This window comes from Neophocaena asiaeorientalis, unplaced genomic scaffold (genome assembly GCF_003031525.2).
Source record: "Neophocaena asiaeorientalis asiaeorientalis breed wild unplaced genomic scaffold, Neophocaena_asiaeorientalis_V1.1 scaffold9, whole genome shotgun sequence".
NCBI classification, from domain to species: Eukaryota; Metazoa; Chordata; class Mammalia; order Artiodactyla; family Phocoenidae; genus Neophocaena; species Neophocaena asiaeorientalis.
The window spans coordinates 2,093,939-2,117,606 of record NW_020171825.1 but is presented as its reverse complement, the minus strand read 5'-3'; the positions used below and the strand labels follow the sequence as shown (position 1 = coordinate 2,117,606).

Below are 23,668 nucleotides of genomic sequence, written 5' to 3'. Positions count from 1 at the left end.
TTTAAGTGGCTGCAGGGTGATCCTGTTTTGGCAAGAAACTTGCAAAAATTGCTACAATGATCTAAAGTCAAACTTTCTGGTCTCTATGGGGGGTGGGCAAGGGTGGTCTTATCTACTCATGGTGCACAGGCCCTTGCTGACAGCACTCAAGTGGGGGCAGAGAACTGGGGGCCTGGACAGGGGCTGCTCTGCCCCTGAGCCCAGTCTGGCCTCTCATGGCCTTGCATGTTTGGGGACATCAGGGAGATATCTTGTGCTGGAGATACTGATCTAAAAGTCAGAAATAAAACCCAGGAACCAGAGAAATTAACTGTTGCGAAGAATGAGAAACTTTACGATTCACAATACTGGGCCTTTTACCCCAAGTGTCCAAGCTCTCAGCCTCACTTCATTATTAACTAGTTCCTCACACTCTCTCCAGAGGAAAGGGGGAGTTCCTGGGAATGGGAATGGCAGAAGCTTTCACTGTTCAGTTTCAGTGCTCTGGAGAATTATCTTAGAGTGAAGTGTGTACACAGCAGCTGCAGACAGAAAATCCCAGTTTGGTGCAGGGGCAGGTGAACGGCAGCACCCGAGACACTGGGGTTACCGGAGCCCTCGCGGGCTGCGGCGCTCACCTCGTTGAAGTGGACGTCCTGCATGCCAACGTCTTCCATCATGGAGGCCTCCTCATCTATGTTCGGGGTAATCACCCTGAAAGCTGTGCATCCTTGTCTAAACATGCCTAGAATTAGAGAGCAGGGGAGACAGTTGGAGCTATCAACCTGAAAGTGGATGAACCGTGAGGGTTCTTCCTGCCCTGTTTGTTTCTGGGTTGAACGAGGACCGATCTTGAAATCTCTTGCGTCTCAGGCCAGCGTTCCCATGGGGAGCCTGGGTGCCACTGTGTGCTTTCCTTCATTCGCTTCCTCAATATTTAACCCTCACTGCCCTCAATTTTTTTTATTTTTCTCATCCCTTTTTATTTTTCACCCACCTTTATTAAAATGTATGTAATCCTTAAATAAACTGAAATAGGTATTGAATCAAATTAATAGCAAGGTAATAACAACAATAGTTTGATTTGGTAAAATGACCCATGCTCAGATACCAAGAAAAATAAAGAAGCCAAAGCCAATCAGAGAAATACAGACTCAAAAACAACTCTGTTTACTTCCAGCTGTCATCTCACCTACTCTGGCTGGGGTAACCCAGAACTCAGATTAGAACTCGCCCTTCTCCTGCAGGAAGCAGTCTACCAAGATGTGACTCGATGGCCGCAGCCGTGAGCTGAGGGGCTGCCTTGGCTGGTTCCACGTCAGCAGCCTGAGGGGTAAGAAGAGGCCTTTCCTCCCATGGAGTCACTGGGGAAAGTTTCATGTCACTTGGACAATGTCAGCTGGGCAAAAACGATCAAGTGAAGAAGGACTTGAAATGTCTTCCTGCTCTACTGAGATTACTGCTTACAGTAAAACAAAAGTCAAAACCTGAACTGAGACCTCCCATGTTTCAGGAAAAAAAGGAACACAGAGTAGTTTGAAATCAAGTCTTGGAAGAGTGGACCCTAAAGTCAGAGATGTTTCTGCTGCACATGGTCAAGGTTTCCAGCCCCTTCATGGGTTGTCTAGCATCTCTGCCAATGTCCAGCTTTCGCCTTGCTTTTGTTTCATGGAGACAAAGATTCCCCTATGCAAAGCACTAACCTGGGAGCTTGAGGATACATGAGTGTACAAAAAGCAAAATTATAAAATCCAACCATCCATGTTTTTGGCTACACAGTAGATCTAAAAATACAAGTCAGCTCTGGTGGAACGACAATGGTGGCCAAAGTGCTTTCTTCTCCTTGCCTGCCATCAAACCAGAGTGGCCAGGAAAAGAAGGGAGGGAAGGAGAGCCAAGTCCATCCCAGCAGAGTTGAAAGAGAAACCCCATACGTCTGAGTGTCACAGGGACGGGGCGGCCGGCCCACTCTCAGCTCACCTCCCCGGCGCCTCCTCTGGCAGGTGCTGTGGCTGGAGGGGAGGAAGGACGGCTCCAGCTGGAGGGCTAGGTCTGCTTCTAAACGTGAGGAGATGTATTACCCGACAGAAGGTCTCAACAGGAAATCGTGCTGGCAGTAAGAGAATACGGAGCCCCTCCCTGGTTTCTTTCTCCTTCCAGCTCTGACGTATGACAAGCCTAGATGCCCTTAAATTCCATTCCAAAGAGCCAGCTGTACCAGAAAGATAGAAATTCCCTGACCTGGCCATCTGTGGTTTCCTCACATTGTGAAGGAATAAGCCAGATCTGGTGCAGCCGTGCTCCAGTACACACATGAACACAACTGGCCTTTCTAAAAGCCCCGTGTTCTCAAATTTGAAGTGGAAATGAGCAACTGGTGTTTAACCAGAGGAGCCGTGACAGAACTCGCGGCCTGCTAACGTGGGAACAAGCACTTAGCACACAGGTGGGTGGCACTCACTCCTGCCAGCTCCTTCCATGGGGCGGCAAGGTTTCCAGCCTGCAAGCTGCCTTCGCACACAGCAAAGCCAACCGGGCTGTGCTCCAGAAAATACTGCCTGATCACCTCCTGTTACAGCTGCCTTTTGATTGGTAAACAGTTCCGGTGGGAACTATCTTAAGGGAAAATAAAATCTTTTCAGCTGGAGATCGGCTGGTCAGGGACTCCCAGATGCCAAGCTCATTAACTAGTTTTTGCAATATGGAGTTATTAGTAAGAGGTTATATGACAAAATGCCACCTACTTTTGTTTTCCATTTCTGTGGTGCCTACCACGTCAAGCAAGTGTCACACCAGTGAATAGAACAATGAATATACTGTACACATACACATACACACACACACAGAAATCCCCCACGTCCACATCTTTCTTAACGGCTCTCACTTGTCTTTGCTGCTCTGTGCAATTTTATGTTTATTTCACAAAACCCAGGAGTCGCTTCTCACCTTTCCGTGTGAGATATTCTGCCACCAGGGCTGTGACGTGGACGTAGCACATTGCTGCCTAAAACAAAAGACACGTTTCAGAATCACCAATTATGAAGAATGGCACAATGCTCACAAGCAGAAATCTAATGACTATGTACTTATATTAGATCTCAAGGCATCAAGTAGTGTTTCTAATGGCCGACATCTTACCTTTTGAAAAAAGTAGAACAATTCAAATAAATTGAAAAATTTAAACTTTGAATTGAGACAAATGGCCGTAAATTTGCTAAGACCTATTTCTATTTAAAATTATTAAATTTAAATGTAAAAGATTTTTAAAAAGCATTTTTTCTTACTATAAAATTTCAGCATTATTTCTCTTAAAAGGAAAAGAGGATCATTTGAAGAAAAGGCATGTGCATTCTTAGATTCAGAGATGAAGTTATAACTTTTTCCAAAAATTCTAAATGAAAATATTATTTTATGTTAAATGGATAACATTATAAACACCTTAAAACAAAAGAAAAAATAAAAATAAATTCTTTTCACCAAGTTGCCATGGTTTACAAAACATTAAAGATAGCTGTTGGAAATGAACCTACCATAAGGTTCCAATGTCTGAGCCCTGGTTCTTGTCAGAATGATTAAAAAAATTACTACTACTAACAGTATGTAATTCATTTTCATTATGGCTAATGTATATTTTAGATTAAACTTATGGTCAAACAGAATGGACTCAATCAATAGGTAAAAATAGTTACATAAAATTTTCAGATTTCAGATAGAACACAATTTTACTAATTTAAGCAGTTAGAGAGGTTTAAAGGTAAAAGCACACTTCTTTGGTAGTACTGTTAATCATACCTAAATGCCTCAGGCATGAACCCTGAGCAGAGTTTTCATGGGAACATGAATACTTCCCGCCTTACAGCCTACAGTTTTCCTTAATTTCCCCCATTTTACAGATGACGTCATAGAGACACAGAGGGGTTGAGAACTGGCTCAATGTCACCGAGTTAGTCAATGTTGGATCCGGGATCCAGTCTGCCTTGGAGCCCACACTCTCCCTCTGCCCCCGCCATGCTGTCGCTTATTGAACTGTGCAGCTCTGTCCATGAGGGAGCTCTGACATCTGCCACAACTACAGAGAGAAACTGACTACCTCAAACAGGAAAAGCAATGCCCTGTCATTCATGACTTCGATACAGGGAAATCTAATTTTATCATAAAATAGCTCAATTTTAGATCTAGAGAGGAGTTTTGATGCAGAAACTGAGTGCACCTAACTAGCGGGCACCTGTGCGAGCATGGATGTTTTCTAAGAGCCTTCAAACAATGCTCTTTTGTGATGGAGACATCCCTTTACGATGTTGTAAATTGTTAATATGCTTAGATGACCATGAAGGAACCCCAAGCCCAGCACTGTTTAAAGTATCACATATTTTTAACTGGCTTCTTTGAATTACTGGGAAATTTTTCTCATAATTGGCTTCCTTCAGTGAATGGGACACAATTTGTTTTCTCAAAAGCCCGGACTGACATGCTTGTGGGGCTACCTCGGACAGGTCCCCGTTTTTGACATGGATCCGGGCCATGCTGTCCAGCCACGTCTTCCGGAGCTCGGGGGTGCTGGCGTAGGACTTGGCCAGGCTGTACTGGAGGTCCACCAGCATCTCGGGGTCATTCTCATGCTCCTTCATCTGGGCCGTGGCCATCAGAACTGTGCGGATCCTTTTGGTCAGGTCCTTCACGTCCGAGGAGAAGGTGGTGTGCTGCAACAAGGGTGGAGGGGGACACGGGGCTTTCAGCTGCATTCTGTCTGTGTGCATACATATCAGATGATAAGGTGGAGTTTTGGGGGTAAAACATAAAACGAGACCGGGCCACCCACCTTGATGAGCCTGTCACTGTTGGCACAGTTGTTGATGATAGACAAGGACTGCTGGAATCTGGTTCCCCCAATGCCAACAACGTCTGCTATCAGTTGGCTGACGGAAATAATGACCTTAGGGACACACAAACGTGAGCAAATCAATTCACCTTCAAGTGACGCCCCAGGCTCAGCTCCTGGCTTTGGTTAGGATGGGCATGGGGATGGGGCAACGGGGAAGCTGTGAACAAGGATCGCTCCAGTGTGGGAAACAACGTCTGAGTCATCTTCCCCCTTCCAAGAATTATTCTAGAAGTTGATTTTGCTACCTTTCCATTTCGGTTGCACATCAAAATGCTAATGAGGAGAGTGTAGAGGAATGAGAATCAGATAAGCCCATATCACTTGGATGGTTACTTACCTATCACCTTCTCTAATAAAAAGGAAGACCTTATTATTTACCTCTTTGGTTTTTGGCTTGAATTTATATGTACTAAATATTCAGTAAATGGACTGTCTTTTGCATTTATTATTAAAACATGTACATATGAACTGTGCAGTGGGGGAATCTGTCTTTTTGGGGGTCTATAAATAGCACCGCCTTGGGCTTCCCTGGTGGCGCAGTGGTTGAGAGTCCGCCTGCTGATGCAGGGGACACAGGTTCGTGCCCCAGTCCGGGAGGATCCCACATGCCGTGGAGCGGCTGGGCCCGTGAGCCATGGCCGCTGAGCCTGCGCGTCCGGAGCCTGTGCTCCGCAGCGGGTGGGGCCATAGCAGTGAGAGGCCTGCGTACCGCAAAAAAAAAAAAACCCAAAAAACAAATAGCACTGCCTTTACCCAGTTACTCAGCTAAACCGTGGACCATGCCCCTCCCCCCATTCCCCCTTCTCATCCTTTACCTTCACCACACCCAGATATAATCAATCACTAAGTATTCTCAACTCAATCTCCTCTCCCTTCTAACCTCACCATGCCTGACCCAGGACAGCATCCTCTCTGGCCTAAACTTAACCATGGTTTCCCCACGGTCTCCCGATCTAAGGCCTTGACTCCCTGATCCATTCTCAGCCCGGAGTCCAGGCGATCCCTCCAAATGTGCAGTGTTGCCATCTCAACTTGTTCTCACCCATACTCTCACCTCCACTGTAAGGACCTTCTCTGGTCCCCTGGATGGTCCCTTTCCCATGGTGCATGCGTGGCCTGGAACATGCTCACCCCCAAACCCCTCTTCACGCGTCACATCCCGTGGGAAGCCCCCTGATCCCCTCCCTGGGGCACTCGCGTTCCTCTGTTAGGGGACTGGGCACACGGCACAAGGGCCTCAGTGTCTGTCTGTCCTCCAGGAGATGACACTCTGTGAGGGCCAGGAGAGGTCCTGTTTTGTTCATGTTCATCCATGAATCCCAGCACACAGTTTGCAAGCAATAAACATTTGTTTTTTAAAAAAAGAGTAAGTACAGAGATGGAGAAGGTGCTCCTATATGTGTTTGTAAAAAAAGAAAGTCTACAAAAATATATAAGAATCTTCAGTATCTGGCCTGGTTCACAGAGCAGAGAATTTGGGACACTAACTCTGAAGGGATGGCAGATGTGTCAACAGAAGGAAGACAGAAAAGAGTCACTTTGGGCTTTCTGTGTCTTACCTAAGATGTTTACTATGAGGTATCCTCTCATAGGTTCTATAAATCTTTACTCAGTAGAATTTCGGTCAGTCGAACATTGATTCGACATTTAAATGTCAATTTACCAGTAGAAACACATCCTGGGCCCAAATCTTACGATGTGGAGGATGAAATATATAAAACCAGTAAATGTGACTTTTGAATTTTCCATCTAGAGGCCAGATCGTTCAATACTTACACCGAGGTAACCTGGTAGATGTGACACTCAAAATTTTCCTGCTAAAACATAATTCCACACAGCACACTTGACCTGGAAAGCTAAAGCACACGCACCTGCAGATGCGTCCGGACAAAGGACTTCTTGCCAGTGTAGTCAAAGTTGTTCCTCATCAGGAAGTACAGCAGCTGGGAGGCCTCAGTCCTGATGGAGCTCAGCTTGGAGTTGCAGCATTTCAGGACCTCATAGCACAGGGCTGCGCACATGTCCGCTCTCCGCTCATAGAACGTTGAGGGAAACTACATGGACATGAGGAAGCAAATGAACCCAGAGAGGTAAGTGCCCCGTTCAGCTCCAGGTAGACACAGGAGAATGGGTGAGAATCAAGAATGACCTTCCCTGGTGAAACAACGTACCTTATAGATTAATGACCTTAAGGCAGTGAAGACATTTTTTAAAGCCGTTTCAGACTGATGTTTTTGAAGAAAACACAGGTAGACATCAAAAACCTTTTTCATGAGGGGATTATGTCCGTGGTCAGCCAGGAGCTGGTTCTTAAAACACACAAGGACAGCTTGGTCAGTGAGACACGCCAGACACTGCTGACTGGTTTCATACAACTTTCAGCCTCAAAGGTTACATTTTTCAGGTACTAAGACAACTTATAATTTAAACAAACTTCCCATGAATCCTCTAGGAAAGCACAGAAGTCTCTTGTAGTACAAACTTATCAATAAATTCATGCTTTGGAGAATTTACTTTTTCTACTAAGGGACAGACTAATTTAAAACTTCCCAGCAAACTGTACTACGGTTTAAAGGATCACTGTGCCACGTACTGATTGGGCTTCTATTTATTTACTTATTTTTACTATCACCAGCAACTAATACGGAGGTAATGTTTGCGACACCTTAATTCCAACAGAGAAGTGCCATTACAGGTATCAGCTAATTAATGGGCTGGAAAAAATCACTAAAGTGAGGTGTATGGAACAGGTCCTCTACCAGTGAGGGCTGGGTTTTCTCCCCCGCCACAGGCTCTCAGGCACTCTGCAAAGCCACGAATCACCAGGCAGTCTGGTAAGGGGGAAAACGCACAGGCACCATTTCTCACGTGCACAGATTTGCACAGGTAAACTGAGCCTGGCCATTCTCATCTGTGAAACAGCGACCCTAAAACTAAGCTTGCATAGCTACTGGGAAGACTTGAGGTCAAGTATAGGGATCGTCTGACGCCCCCTCTGATCTAGCTCAGTTAAGTGGCAGGAGGGTCACCATTAATTACCTCTCCTAATTCTTCAAGGTTTTCTCCCACCAGCAGCAAATTCACACTGGTTTAACACCGTGAAAGCCTGGATGGCTAAAACTCCCAATGATTGCTGCACATGCAGTGGACAGAGGTGTCGCCCAACTAAAGGCCAGCATGCAGCCACATGTGCTTGACACTGGAGAGCTGCATCTTCAAATACAGACAGGCCTGTCAGGACAAAGGTGTGTTTGGGAGAATGTGTACATTTTGCACAAGTAGGCAAAAATGACTATCACTGAAAAAAAATGTCCAGAGGTCAGTACCTCTAACCAACCTTACAGTTTAGCCAGAGGAACAGAGATAACTTATGTCCAAATAGTTCGGTTGCACAGCAAATTACGGCTGGAGTAATAGTTTCAAGATTTATCTCATCTTATTGTTGGAGAAGTTTTACTCAAGGAATAAGTTTTGTTTTTTTAGGTCCAGTAATTCACGGGTGTATTTACAGCTGGTAGGACACCTGGAATCCACAGTGATCTTTATATCATGAAACACGAAAGTACAGTATTGAATTCCATCATGTGAAAGAGAAGCAATTTAATGGAGCAGAAAATGTGACTTAATTAACTGAATATGATGTAATTCTCAACCATGAGCAGCTGTTCACCAACCGAAAAAAAAAGAGGTTGTTTCCAGTGTTTGGGGAACTGCTTAGTGTTTACTGTTTCTGAGCAGTTCTTTTCCCAGGAGTCATAGTCCTTCCTAATTATGGCTGGATTAAGGCTTGCATGAATCTGGATATGAGCTTTTATTTTCTCAGCCATCTTTGCTGGAGATATCCAGGAGAGATGGTTCATACAAAAATCGCTAAGACCTCTGGCCTTGCTGTCTGAATTGGCCTGTCTCCAAGTTGTTACCACTGGAGTTAAATTTTCCTTCCTTTCACTCTCTCTTGGTCAAGGTTTTTGCTTCCCATTTTCAGGATTTAGTCTTCTTTGGGTTCTGATCACAAAACTTGCTTGAAGAATGGAGTAAAAATGCATTACAAAGATATAAACAACCCCTCATTTAAAGGGGTAAGGGACCTTTCGTCCTGAACACACCCCAGTTTACCAGCTGCCTTCCTTATTTTCCAATCAATTTTCTTCTCTCTCTCTCTCTTTCTCATTAAAAACGTTGAACATTCAGAAAGGCTCAGAGCAGGGAAAAAAGCAAAACAAAAATCACCTTCACTTTTCCACTCATAAATAACCATGGATAACAATGGAGTATCTCATTTCTACCTCTGTCTCCCTATAGACTTTTACTGAGGATGGGAGAATTTCATTGATTAAAATGAAATTAAATGAGACGTTAGAATAATGGGAAAGGCATGACTTATTTCTAGCAATAAGGTGCTATTTTCTAGCAATAGGTTATAAATAATTCTCAGGAATTGGCTGATGTGGATTCAAGTTTGACTGTCGTTACCAGCCTCCTAAGGGAAATGGGGCTTTCAGAGAATGAACACACATTATCAGTAATTTCTAAAGAGCCAGGAACAGGAGAAAAACGAACTTAAACCTCATGTGCCAAAATGACATATCTGGAACCATGTTATTTAAGACAGCGACATCCTTCCTAGGGATATGGCTTGATTTTTATTTAGACACTGATTTATAGAATAACTTTAAAAATCTAGCTTAGAGTAGCACTCTCTCTGTCGCAGAGGCTCACCAATCACCAGGATGACCTAAACCCCAGGCTCACGGTTGTGTAAACTGGACCCCAGGCTCCCTAGCTGACCCCCATCATCCACGTGCTCCCCACCCTGGTCATTCACAGCGATCCTTCTCATCATGTACTGGCTGGTCCTCACCATGCACCTCACATCAAGAGAAGGCACTACAGAGAATTACTTAAAATACATTTTCAGATTAAATTTGTAAGTACATTAAAAATATCATCAACTATTTAAAGGCCAGATTTGGTTTAGGACTGTATTAATAGACATTTTAAAATAGCCAGAGAAGAACCATGTTTTTCTGCATGTAATCACCTTGGTTTACATAACACACCTTTCGTGTATTAAACAATATCTGTGAAAGTGCCCACACAGTACCAGCATCTGGTAAGTGCTTGGTAATTTTCTTTTTTCTGTGTGAGAGATCATTCAGCTACCTTGATATTCACCCAGCTTAGCTCCTTCCCCCTACACACACACACACACACACACACACACACACACACATACACACAGTGATCTTGGGTTAATTTCCCGACCTATCTCAGCCTCAATCTCCTTATCTGTAAAATGGGGGATAAGAAGATCTACTGGGCCAGGCTGTTGTGAGGACTGACGCTGAAGACACAGAAGGCACTCAATAAACGGCAGCAAGCTAATATAACAATAAATTGGGGTTCAGGGCTTAAATCTTTTCAAACATTTCCTCTCATTAAGAACATGATTTCTTGATTGCCTTTGGCAACTTATTAGATGTGGTCAATTAAGAGGCTCACTAACGATGAGGCAACATTTGTGGAAGAAGATTTTTCTGCAAACAATTATGTCAGCCAACTCAATGTAATAATTTACTTTTCCCGATATGCTCCAATTGATGCCTCAGCTGAGTAAATACTTGCAAAGGAAGATCCCAGTGCTGCTGTGCCAGTGGGCCTCTTGGACCTGTGAACCTAGGCCAGGTAAGCCTACAGCTTGGCATGACATCCTTTAATACCGTAACATTTGCCCATCTTCCCATTTTTTAATGGGTGTGTGTGTGTGTGTGTGTGTGTGTGTGTGTGTGTATGCGCTGAGCTTTAAACATCAAAGATTTCTGCACACAGGCATATAGACTCTGATAGAGATCACCTCAGCTCTAAAACACAATCTTCCCTGTGCGTCTCAGGAATCAGACCCTTTACCATAGGATCAGGAAGGCGTGAGCCTAGGGAAAGCGCTTATTGCTAAACTAGAGTCAACATTTGAGCTCCCACTGTGTGCCAGACACAGGATACATGTTTTTGGATACTTCATATCAATTCATTATACAGCAGGAATAATTGCCACGTTCTAAGTAAGGAAATCAGGGCTTAGAGATGTCAAGCAGACCCACCCAAAGCTTAACATCTGGCTAATGGCGGAGCTGGGGTCTGCAGCCCATGGTGTTTCTGTACACACGGCTGCTCCCAAGTGTCCTGGAGCCTGGTCCGTAGCAGCAGGGTGCTCGTCCGTTCGAAGGGTCACCTCACTTTAAGCTACAACAGCCCTGGGAGGCAGATCCTATTTTTTCAATCTTACAAATGAGAAATCTTAGGTCTGGAGACATGAAGTGATTTTCCCAAAGACATTCACCCAACAAATTTAAAATCAGCCTTCGGTCAGAGACCATCAGATGCTGTCTCTCTCTTGAGTCAGAACCTATTTGGTGGCCAGACACTGGGGATCCGGGAATCTTGACAAATACTCTTCTTTAATATGAAGCAAGCAATTTAAAGGAGGTTGAGTATGAACTGCAGGCTGTGCAGTAAGGAAACTGCCACTATTCTCACAGTGCTGCCAGACCACACCTGCTGTGCAGCCCCGGGGTTTCCTGCTCATTTACAGGCTGAGGCCCAGGGAGAGAGTGGAAGCAAGCGTCCCAACTACTGGTTTGAACTTACGGGTGCACAGCTAGCACTGATATAGTCCAGGGCAAATGCTCACATTACAAATTTCACTGCCTATTTACTTAAAAATCTCCAAAAGAAAACAGAAAGAGGTTCAAAACATGGTTCTAGTAGAGCAGTAGTTCTCAGGCCATACTGTCTGTGCACATATCACTCCCAGAGTTTGATTCAGTCAGCCAGGGCCCGAGAACCTGCATTTGTAACAAGCTTCAGGGCCTGCATCTGCTGCCAGCCTGGGGACCATGACTGAAGGCCACTAGAGTAAGGCTCCACGTAAGACGACACTGCTGTCCCCATACTCATCCTAAGGGTCTGTATGCCCTCAGCTCTCGACTGGGTTCCTAGTTATGACATTTCCTGGGGATGTGAGTAGCATGGCTGCTACGAACAAAGGTAAATTATAATAAAGCAACATGATATCAGGTAACTATTTTTACTCTAATAAAGAAATGTGCTTCATGAGAAGAGGAGATGAGTAAAGCACAGATTGACTTTGGGTATGTTTCCCAAATACCCTTGCAAGTAAACATACTGATTTCATATTCAGAGCATATTAACACTAATTCAGCTTCTCTGGAAACGGAAGTAGTTATTGAGTGAGAATGGGAAGGGTTAGGTTCCTAAAAACAAGAAGGTGGCTGAAGAGACCATCTTTACCTACGTAAATGTTACTTGCTAAAACCTAAAAATAAGACCAAGATCACTTTTTATTCTCTATACTTGAAATGTTTCTATCATTTAATTTAGTAACAGATCCAAAAAAAATTGAAAAGGTGAATGTTTTTAGGTACTGCTCCTCTAAGTATAAACATCTAATTTTAATTGCTACCACATGTGGATATGTTTAAAGATAGTAGAGGCAGAAATACCCAATTAGGTTCCTGTATTTATCATTCTCAAGGGCTCAGCAAAGCCACCTTCCCCGGTAAACGCTTTCATCTGGCCAAGCGTTAACCGCCTCCTGGGACTGTGTCCACCTTTTGCAAGCAGGTGGCAAACCCTGACCAGTTAAGCTGTATTATATTTCAGGGAATTCAAGTCATTAACAGTGGAACGGTTTCATTAAGGGAATTTAAGGATTAATGGTTTCCTTACAGGGGCAAAAACAGTTGCTGCAGTAAAAATACAACATAAGAAGTTCTTGCTGATTCAGTTAAATAAACAGAATGAATTTAAAAGGTGAGGCTCTGACCATGAACAGCTGTTCAATACAAACCTTAAATGCCAGTGTAAATAGAGAGAGGGTGTCCAGAGCTGTCAGGCACACCTCAGTAGCAATATTGGCTTCAAGTAACGACTGGTGGAGAACATCTGCGTCCGAGTGGCCATAGCCTGCATGAATCATAATACAAGGTTACTGCCGGTGGCTGAAGAAGAAAGGCTAGGGAATGGTATAGTCACAGTCAACTTTTGATTATTTCCAGAAGGCTTCCTTCAGGGCCATATCTCCCTGTTTGCCTTTTGTTTTTGGTGGCGGGGTGGGTAAAAGGAGGTATTAAAAATGTTTCCATTCAATTATGACTTTTTCAGCTCTGGGAGGGAAGTAATAGCAGCAAACATTTATTGTGCACTTGCTATGTGCCAGCCATAATTCTATGAACTTTACATGTATCACCTTATTTAATCCCTCAGTAGCCCTATGAAGTATGTACATTATTAAACCCTTTTTGCAGATAAGGAAATGGAGGCCCAGAAAGGCTAAACAACTTGTCTTAAGTCACACAGTTGGTAAACAGGGGAGCTAGGACTGGTACATGGACCAGAGTCACTCAATTGCGCCACTTGACTGAGCTGTTAAGATGGTGTGGTAGTGAAGGAGGCTGAGATCTCTGAAGCTCCCCACACAGACAGAGGCTGCAGCACAGCACAGGGAAAGAAAATGAGCTGAGGGGCAGACTGCTGGTCAGTGAATCAAGCTCGTCCCCTTACTAGCTGTGTGACCCTGGGCAAGTTACTTGACCTCTTTATACCTCAGTTTCCTCATCTGTAGAATGGGGATAATAACAGTATCTACCTCAAAGGGTTGTGGTGAGCATTAAATTCATTAATTGCTGTGAAGCTCTTGGAATAGTGCCTGGCACACAGTGAATGCTATGTAAGTCTCAAGTCAATAAAGTAAGGATCTGTTTTATCAGTTGGAATCATGAATGATAACCAAGAGTTGACTGCACTGCTAACAGTATTCTACTTGCTTTAATAAAAAAGCACAAAAGCCACTATGACTGAAAGAAATGTTTAAGAAAGGGAGAGAACTTGAGAATCATAATTTAAATACAAACTGATATCTTCTGTATGTGGCTGTAAAATCAATTTAGTATTGATATAAATGTAGTTTGACATACAATTTGAGATTAAATTATGAAATGGTATGCATTAGCAGAAATATATATAAGGGATGCAAAGGTGTTTCAGTATTGATCTAGATTACAAAGAAAGATGGCAATATAATAAAACGTCAGGTAATGTCTTTCTCCAAGGAGCAAAACAAATCAACGCTTACTATGTAGGTAATTTTCTTAATACTCCACAGAGGAGGACATTTTGTACATAGATCAGGAAAATGAAGTACAGAAAGCCTAGAGAATTTTCTTGAGGCCAGTAATGGGATAAAACCAGAAACTACACTCCCAATTCCTTATTCAGGTCACTGTTCCATAATCTCTATTATTAAGATGAAGTAACTAGCATGATGTTATTCTGACTTTAATAAATGTCAGAGATAGAGAATGATTTTTGAAAGACTACAAAAAGCTTTTCTAAAGCTACCGAGTTGCTTTTTAAAGTATGATTAAAGAAAACCAAAACTATTATGTGCTTTCATCCAACTTTGCTTTGCTCTTATAATGGTGGTTTTGAGTGGCCTGCATTATTTTCACAGTGTGACAGAGTCATCGTGTCCCTAGTAAGGCTATGGAACACATTTGGCACCGTGCTAGTTCTGTTTCTTTATATTCCTGGTTTGCTCTTAGGTTTTTTTTGGTAAGAAATCTAGCAGAAAGGAAGACAGACATTTTTTGGTACTAATAGTCACTGAACTGCCTTGGTAAGCCAAGGTATTTCCTCATTTGGTAAGGTTTGTTTGGTGAGATAGCCAACAAAAGAGGAAAACAAACTAATGATGATTGTTACAATGATCACAAACCAGGGCAAGAGAGGACCAAAAAAAAAAAAAACAAAACAAAACAAAACAAACAAAAAAACCACCACCTTTTATCAGACCAACCAAAATTATCACACAGGTCAAAAGGACCCTATACTGAGGGCTGCCATTTATCCCAAATGAAGTTTTATAATCTGGGTTAAACTGTAACAAGGCACCTGCTTTGGTGATTAACTGTATTGTCTGCACAGAACTATCCTTTTCTCTTTCTAGATAACCTATTGGATAAGTGTATCCAAGTGTGATTATTATAGATGAGATGGTCTACACACTGAAGAACTCCAACAGAGTTTACTTATACCTGGCTGAATGTCTAGAACAATTCAAGAATTGCAATTTGTCAATGTGCTATTTTTTAAACATATATAATCAATGGGCCATGCTAATTAATGACAAAATTTCTCTAAGCTACATTACACTATCTAATCTCCTTTAGAATAAGAGTCAATTCATACGGAAATCTGTCTGCCTGTGTCCGAATCATATAAGAATAAAAGAAACAGTCCTTTTAGCCACAATTGGTTATAATTTGCTTTTCCTTAAACCGTTTTGTCTCAAAAATCAGCAGGTTCCTGAACCAGTGTTACTTAAACATCCCTAAAAATAAGTGGCAGCATGGGATGTTGTGTGAGTGACAGGGACTGACTGGACAATCTGACAAAAGATACCCCTGTGGGGACAGTCTGTCTCAAGACCTGGAACAAAGCTGTGCATGAGGGAAGACTCTAATCAATGGTCACCTTGTTACTGGCTAACACAGGAAAATGAAACTGAGCTGGCAAACCCAAGAAGGGGTCTTAAGAGACACAGTAATTTCTCAGAGCATCGGTCAGCAACTTTTTAAAGCTGACTAAGCAGATTCTGACCAGGGCCAGTAAGAAGTACTGTTAACCCTACTGACTTCCACTAGGGGGTAGTAGTGCCTTGGGGCACAGGCACTGACGTGGTCACTGAGGCAGGTCAGGGAGGGAAGGACTTCCCTGATGTGCCATCTCCAGCAGGCACCTCAGGGGGTGCTTTAGAGACCTTAGGATCCACTGCTCACATGTACACAATTTTCATTCTGCTGTTACTCAGATAAGTGATTTATTCTCAAATCCCCAAATCTTTCAAATACTCGAAGGATGAGGATGAGAATTTTTTCCCTCTAATGTCATCTGCTATGGTTAGACTTACCTAACTTTACTCCGTTTTATGAAGTCCTGTTTCCTGAAAAGCTCGGTTTAGTAATGCTGAGGACATCTGTAAACTACCCCTCCCTCCCCAGTGCCACATCAGAGGTGATGTGGTCAGAAAGGCAGAAGCCTGATCCACTGCCACCTGCCTTTTCCGAAAGTCAGAGGACATTTGGGCTAGAAGAATAAGTCAGATACATGTTCTCACAGGAGGCACTTCCTTCTTGAAAGCTGCCTTCACTCTTTATGAAACCAGAATTCTTGTTTTTATTTTTAATTTTTTTCTCTGGCCCATAATATGAATCCAGAAAAATAATACATTTTATGAAAAAAATATAAATATTGAACAGCTAGGAATCTTCTTGCTAAAAGAAATCCCCAAATGTAGAAGATCTAGCCTCCTAGATATATTAACTCACGGTCTACAGCTTTTACTAACTGCACATATTTATGCAAAGTATCAGATGGATCCACCACTACACAATCTATTATTGATCTCCATCTCATTTTTATTGCTAAAAAGTTTTTCCCCACAGATGGGCAAGAAGTGGAGAACAGAATAAGGAATGACACTCCAAGGCAAAACATCATGTGATTTGCTGTCTGCCCTCTGATTAACCACCAAAGAAACAAATAGGTTCAAAATGATTTGCGAAACTAGTCTATAATCTCAGAGTTTATACTCGAGGAAACGGTTATACTACCTGCTTTCTAGTCTCAGATTACCTTGCATAAGTGATTGTCACTTAGACAATCAGATACTTAGCTGTATCTGAAAATGGTATGGGATACAGACCCCAAACTGTGACAACACTTGGTTTAAGCATATCATAACTTTTAATTTAAAGTCCTCTTTAAGGATACTAAAAATATAAAAAATGACCGACTTTAAATGGGCATTGTGTCAGGTTTTCTCAACTCTGAAACCCTATCAATTGCAAGAAGCACCAATCAATGACAGGCTACCATGTCAGAGGTAATATTCAGGATGTATCTGTAAGATAAGACCTGCTAAATCTGTAAAATATATCCTGATTTCAGAAATGCTGGCAAAGGGGCAAAAATCTATCTCCAGATCAAGGAAATGTGGCTTTATAGACATTTTATTTACTATCTTGAGTACAGACATTTAAAGCATCCAAGCCCATTTCACCTATTTTAAAAGATATATCACCCATGCTTAAGAACTTTTGAGAAATACTGATCTTACTTCAGAGACTATATGTCTCCCCTGCATTTTTTATATTGATTCAGTATTGTCTAAAATAAAGGAATTTAATTATCATCTATATTCAGTTTCTTACTTGAGATTCATAGATATCAAAGACTATCAGAATTAGATGGGGTCTGAACAAGCCATCTCGTCTAACTCCTCATATGAGGCTTAAATGACCTGGACAGTATCCCCAATGGGTCCTCATCAAGTCTCTGTTTTCACATCTCCAGCTGCCAGTACCTATACTAGCTAATAGGTAGTCCAGTTAGAAAATGCTTCCCCATATTCACCTGAGATCTAATTCTCTGCAACTTAATCCAGTGATCTTAAATTGTCTCCTATACTGAATTATATGAAATACAGGTTTTCTTCAAGGGTTTCTCTACCTCTCGGCTGGCTTCTCTCCCATCACACCAATGGGAAATATGAATTATCATGCAAGTGAATTTAACATATTCCTAGAACAATACATAACATTAAAGTAAATACAAACTGTTATTTGATATATTTTTGCAAATGAATCACTTATTTGCAAACATGTTTCACTTAGTTTTCCCCTCATCACTCAGTTTATATAAAATATACAAAGTATACTCCGAGCACCTATCACTCTCAATTTGTCCTTTGGCACAAGTCTTTTCTACTGATACACAATGAGTACATGTTGCCTTAAACAGGTCAATGCCTTATTGTTGTAAACATTTACTTTTTATAAGCCTGGTCAATGACCCAAACAACAAACTCCTACCCTTTGAGTGTTTTTAAAATAGGTAAGACCACTGGCCACAGTGAAATTTTCATTATTTCCTATAAAAATCCAAGAGTAAGGGTAAGTGCCCGCTAGCGTTACACGTGTGCTGCGTGTGGTGTCTTTTCCCGTGTCCTACTGTTAATAGGCGATGGAGACAGCGCGGCTTGGCCTGCATCGGCTCAAGTTCCTCGCAGTCCTCTGCTGCCCCCTGCTGGTCACGCTAAGGTCTGACAAAGCCTTTCCTACTCAGAGAAAGGAAATGAAAAATGCAGGTGTATAGGGGACTCTTCCTATTTTCATTCTTTTCCAAAATAAATTCATTTTAGACTCTGGCATCCCAGCAAGTCTCTCACATATTGGATCTCTGTCATACTGGTTGGCCCAATAGAAGGTACTGTATTCGTTAAATAGGAATTTTCTTAAAGAGACATACGTGGCTACAAATTTCCCATACAGTATCTAGGTGAAGATGTAAAAACTCATGTATGTATGAGTTCACACACATACACATGTATACATACAGTATACACTCTCTTCTCTATGGCTTTTGGCCGAGTTGATGATTTGGAACTCAAAAAGCTAATGGTGGTAGAGGCTGAAGCCTCCCAAATACAGAATCACAATTAGAGATGTAAGTGAAGACTGAGTTCAGGGTGGAGAGGCAAGGACTATGGGACATCAGAAGCTATTCGGGGAGAGCAGGAATTGTGGGCACACATTAAAAGGCTAAAATAATCAGCTACACAGTCTTGACTGGGAAGGCAAAAGGAGAAACTTTGATCGAGAATGGTGTCACTGAAAACTGACTAAAGAAAAACTTCGGGTTGAAAGAGGAGAGGGGCAGGAAGGACAAGGTTCTCTGTGGGTAGCAGGAAGAGAGAATGGAAATCAACCATGTTAACAATAGGGTTTTTGGCAGTAGAACACAGCCAGCTGTCTCTCTCCTCCAATTCAAACCACCACCGTGAAATCCATTTGCAGAGGGAGGGGTTGCTGCATATCTTGGTGGATTAAGGTTATTTATTCGTGTGTTATTCATTCAGTTTATTTTTGTTTGTTTTCTATGTTTCCTACATGATTATCTTTGGAGGCGGGGCCTTGGTCTGCTTATGATTTTTTTTTTACAGTGCTTTAAAGTTTCAGCATTTATTTCAACTGATAGTGAGGTACTGACAGTCCCTGTATTATACCTTATCTGGGCAAAGGCAATGTAGCAAGTCTTGCAAAAAGTGGGAATTTGATTTCTCTTTGCTAAATAGGAAATGAAAACTAAAAATAATGAAACTCCTTGTTTTGTCTGTTTAAACCCTTTGTCTGCAGAGCTAAAATAGCCCAAACAGACAAGATGTTGAAAAATCAAGTTCTGTAGCCTTAGACGTGTCACTAACGCACATTCCACAGCTAAGTATAGAACCCAGAACTAGCATTTGAAGCCTACCAATTCAGTGTGTGGCAGACTGACATAATATTGATTTAAATTAAGCCTTGAATTTTATAAAGAGAGACTGTACCCACTACATTTAACTTTCTTGGGGGTGGAAGAGTGGGAAGGTGCCATATTTTGATTCCTCAGCATTTTTACTTTGAACTATTCTCAATTTAAGGTGTCAGGAATATATTGTCTATACTCTTAGCCTGTACTAAGAAAGAGGTATGGAAATCACAGTGAATGGAATGAATTCTTATGATTAGAAATGATGAGAAGATATTACTAACCATGAATTAAAGACATTGCTTGCAATGAGTACAAATAATTGTCTAGATAGAACAATAACTAGCTATGTCATGCTTGGAGCAAAGATGGGACAATTTAGAGAACACACCACTGACAGAAATGATGACATTAGTTTATAAAGTGCTACATGGTTGATATCTTTTAGGTTTTCTGCTTCAAGAAACCCTTAAGAAGACTAAACACTTAGATTTCTAGAAACAGCACATGATGCTACGTCCCCTCTGTCAATTGATAAAATTAAATTAAAGATATGCTCCCATGTTTTGGCAAAGTCTCTACTGTGAAGTTAGGAAGCCCCAAAGTTAGGAAGGCGAGATGAACAAGAAGTCTCGGTTTGCAAGTGAAGCGGCCTCATAAGCAGACTTCAACCTGATTAAATCTTACCATTGTCTACAGAAATTCCAAGCACACTTGATATCTTTCTCACACTGAAAACACAGAAAAAGTCACTTTGTTATTGGCTTTTCCACACCCTCACACATTGATTCACGGGCTTTACGGTTTCACAGCAGTTTAACGATTAACATACATTCAGGGCTAGAATGTCAGAATGTGGACGCTTGATCAATTACACGCATGGGGTCAGGAGGGTGAAAGGCACTTGCCCCAGATGTTCTTGGGAGTCACACGGGGAAAACTGATGATAAGTTGGCCACTGGCAACGAATCAAAATACTAAATTAAATTATCAGAGAATGTCTGGCTATCAGGCCAGATTTTGTTTTAAAAACACCAAGCAGATGGCGTGGGGCAAAGGGTCTAGGCTTTCAGGTCTGGTGCTGTAGTTGACCACGTCCCACATTATGTCATTCTCCTCCGAGGAAGGGAACTGCGCCACGAGCTCTTCATCCTACTGCTCTGAGCTGGAAGAAAAGTCGATTTGGTGATGTGGTGTGGTGTGGCCAGGGGCTCTCCCCTCTGAACTGTCACATGGGATGGCTGGCTGTTACGATGGTGTGTCATGGGACTTACTGTGGTTAAAAGTGAGAGAGTTATCCAGGCTGCCCAGCTGCTGCAATCTGGCATGCATCATTCCTGTTCTGTTACGGGAAACAGGCAATGTCTGAGATTTTCGATCATGAACTATGGGTCCCAACCCCTCCTGGTTCCTGCAACATGAGTGAAATGGGACAGAAGCCAAAGTTAGATTTGTTACACTGCAGCGAGATGGGGAGCAGTAGTTAGTGAGGCCAGGACACAGCACGGCGGAGACTGGCCACGCACGGACTAAGCACAGAGGAGCCTGTTTGGGGCCACGTGAGCCAAAGACACACGCAGGCAGCAGCACTTGGCAGAGTTCACAGCAAAGCGTCTGAAGACGAAGGAGCAAGAACCAGGCCAAAGCAGAGACCTTTTCAGTTTGGAAAGTCATTTAGAGACGCTACTCTTTAAAAAGGTGAGCATCAGTCCAACGTGGTACTAATGACCAGCATTTGGACAACAGCCAAAACACCACGAATCTTTCTGGATTATCTATGTTATTAAACAGCAAAAAAAATTTTTTTTAGTTAAAATAATACATTGGAAGAAACAGAGAACAAACATGCAATGGGAAGGATTATATGAGGCGGTTTAACACCTTTATTCTTACCCAGGAAAGGAGGAGAAGAGCCACAACCTTTGTTAGACTTGTCAGCAGTCAAGTGAAGAAAATAGAAAAGTGATCTGGATTAGCAATCAAACAGCTAACTTCCTACTGTGTACCATCACCAGAGCAGATGAAAAATGAGACCAGCGCTGGAATGACACCTGTCCCCCGTCCCGTAGCCAACCGTCTCCCTCACTGTGTTATTGTGTGGAATAGAACAGGACATGCATGGAATATCATCGGGCAACATGCTGCTGGGTGATTTCAAAGTGACACAATGAGAAGGCGCAGTGTTCACAGAACCGGACCACCACGGAGGGCAAACACTGACAACGTTTAAATCATCACTCAGGATCTCTTCCATGTGCAGCAGAGACCATGGCAATTTTCTATAAAACAGGGCACGTCTTTCCACTGTGTGCATGATGAAGTAACACCATCCTCCACCCCTCCTATCTATGCCCATTTATTTTTAAGACAGTCCAAGGAAGCATACTTTTACATGCAAATATATACAGGGTGCTTAAGAAGTCAGAAGATTTTTCTTTAAAAAAATTAAATTTAGAGACATAGAAAAAATAAGTTAACTGCTTCACAAAATCCAATTCCAAAATAGTCTGTTGGGGCAGAAATCTTCAACTTTTCACATTCACTGTGTTCAGCTCTGAGGCTTTTTATTCTATTTGCACAACATTTTCCAAATGCCATCTTGTGAGGTGGGTGACACCACGAGAGGGTGTGAAGCTCCCCCAGCACAGTGTCTCTCTGTTCCAAATATACTGTTTGCCCATCTTCATGGGACAAAGTCAAAAAGAATGAAGTTATTGTATAAGGACACATTGTATATATTTGCATTTAGTACCCAAAAAACTCAAATGCAAAAATTACTGTTACGATAAAAAATAAGAGTTAAGATTAGAGAACGTTAAGTGCCACCACATTTCAATTAAAAATAGAAAGTATTAATAGGAAGAAGGCATAATATAGTCTCTCTAAATTTGCTTTTTAAAATAAAACATACTTTTATTTGACATAAACAGAATTCTGAAACTTTCTCAAATATCTCAAGAAAAAAACAATGTTACCATAAAGAGCGAAATCTTGACACTTAAATAGAAAGTCTATTAAAAATCTATTTCCTATTTCACTGTTGTAAAGCAGAATTATAGATAAGAGAAAAACCTCAATGACAACTAAATTTTAAAGTTTTTCTTAAAACATAAATATATTTACTTATAATTAAATTTTAGCAACAATAACAATAGAAAAATAGGATGCTTAGACCAAGACCCCATGAATACATTATCACAGGATACACAGCAACGGAAGAAAACAAATACAGACACACTGAATGGCAACAGGGAAGGAGTAAGAACTCGCTAATGACAAGAGGCAGTCCAAGGAAAGCCTCCAGAGAAGGAGCTGCGTGGCTGCCCATCAGCAGTGAGTGTCCAGCTCTCCTCAAACTCAGCGCGGAAGCGAGAGGATGGCTGGGACAGGGCAGTGAGGGTCTATGATACTCAACAGAGAGTTCTGGTCAGATAGCAACAGAGGGCACAGACAGCTTATTCAGAAAAAGAGGAAAAAAGGCTCACTTTTAGAGATGGTTTTTGTGGCAGTCCAAACAAATTTGAGATGGACTGAAAACATTCTTTCATTAAGGAGGAAAGTGGTTAGATGAGAAATTACTCTCTTTGTAAGTTGGGAGGTGGAATGGTAAAAAAAAGGACCTTTGAAAGCGAAAAAGGGAAAGAGAGATCATTGAGGAAGGAAAAAAAGAAAGAGAGGGAAGACACAGCCAGAGGAACTGGGAGAAGAGAAAGAGGAAACAGAAGGAACAGAGCACGAGGGAGGATTTGGAAGGAAGTGGAGAAGTGCAGCAACAGGCCACGGAGGAAAATCTTTCCAGGAGGTATGCCTAAGACAGAACAAGACAGAAGGAACGTAGGAACATAGGCGAAAGATGCCCCCAGATTTCATGGCAGCAATCCAAAGACCTGCCACTGTCTTCATGGCGGTTTATGAGAATTACAACCGCCAATCCCCACAGACGACAGTTCCCACACTTCTGGATCCAAGCAACACAGAGAATGACAAAACACTTCAAACTAAAACTCCCACAGTACCTGGCGATATATCGCTTCCCCATGTACTGGAACTGGTGCAAGCAGACTCTGCAGAGAGAGTGAAAGATTATTAGGGAGCGATAAAGTCATTGGAGATAAAGTTATTTTTGACACATGGCTTTGTTTAAACCCATTTACAGTAACATGTTCAATAAGCTCTTACATCTACCACTAGCCCCTTACTTCTGGTTTTCAGAAATTCTCTGGAAGGTCCCTCTAAACCCAGAGAAAATGGTCCAACGTAAGGGAGGCCGCATATTGCGCTGCTATCAGTGCCATGGTGGCTGGTTTGAGCAACGCAGAAGAAAGGCCCAGGACCGACAGGACTGACTGTTGACTTTGGGTGTGGATATTTACTCCACGTCTGCCTTAGAAGGCATGGTGGAAACCATATGCACTGTTCCAA

The 23,668-nt window shown here is 42.2% G+C and overlaps 1 protein-coding gene across 9 annotated transcripts in view; it reads right to left on the bottom strand.

Moving 5' to 3' along the window:
- The window catches only part of DOCK9 (dedicator of cytokinesis 9), a 175,062-nt gene that overhangs the window by 30,571 nt on the left and 120,823 nt on the right, over nucleotides 1-23,668 (bottom strand). For 2 of the 9 annotated variants that reach the window (XM_024739809.1, XM_024739792.1), the window contains exons 37-46: nucleotides 23,263-23,310; nucleotides 20,521-20,657; nucleotides 12,729-12,844; nucleotides 7,033-7,170; nucleotides 6,733-6,915; nucleotides 4,799-4,912; nucleotides 4,464-4,679; nucleotides 2,926-2,983; nucleotides 1,960-2,037; nucleotides 618-724 (exon numbers count right to left, since the gene is read on the bottom strand). In XM_024739809.1, the coding sequence (XP_024595577.1) occupies nucleotides 618-724; nucleotides 1,960-2,037; nucleotides 2,926-2,983; nucleotides 4,464-4,679; nucleotides 4,799-4,912; nucleotides 6,733-6,915; nucleotides 7,033-7,170; nucleotides 12,729-12,844; nucleotides 20,521-20,657; nucleotides 23,263-23,310 (1,195 nt within the window). Of the gene's footprint in view, nucleotides 1-617; nucleotides 725-1,959; nucleotides 2,038-2,925; nucleotides 2,984-4,463; nucleotides 4,680-4,798; nucleotides 4,913-6,732; nucleotides 6,916-7,032; nucleotides 7,171-12,728; nucleotides 12,845-19,933; nucleotides 19,978-20,520; nucleotides 20,658-23,262; nucleotides 23,311-23,668 lie in introns of those variants that run through there. The other 7 variants (XM_024739802.1, XM_024739829.1, XM_024739820.1 and 4 more) reach the window with 7 other exon arrangements.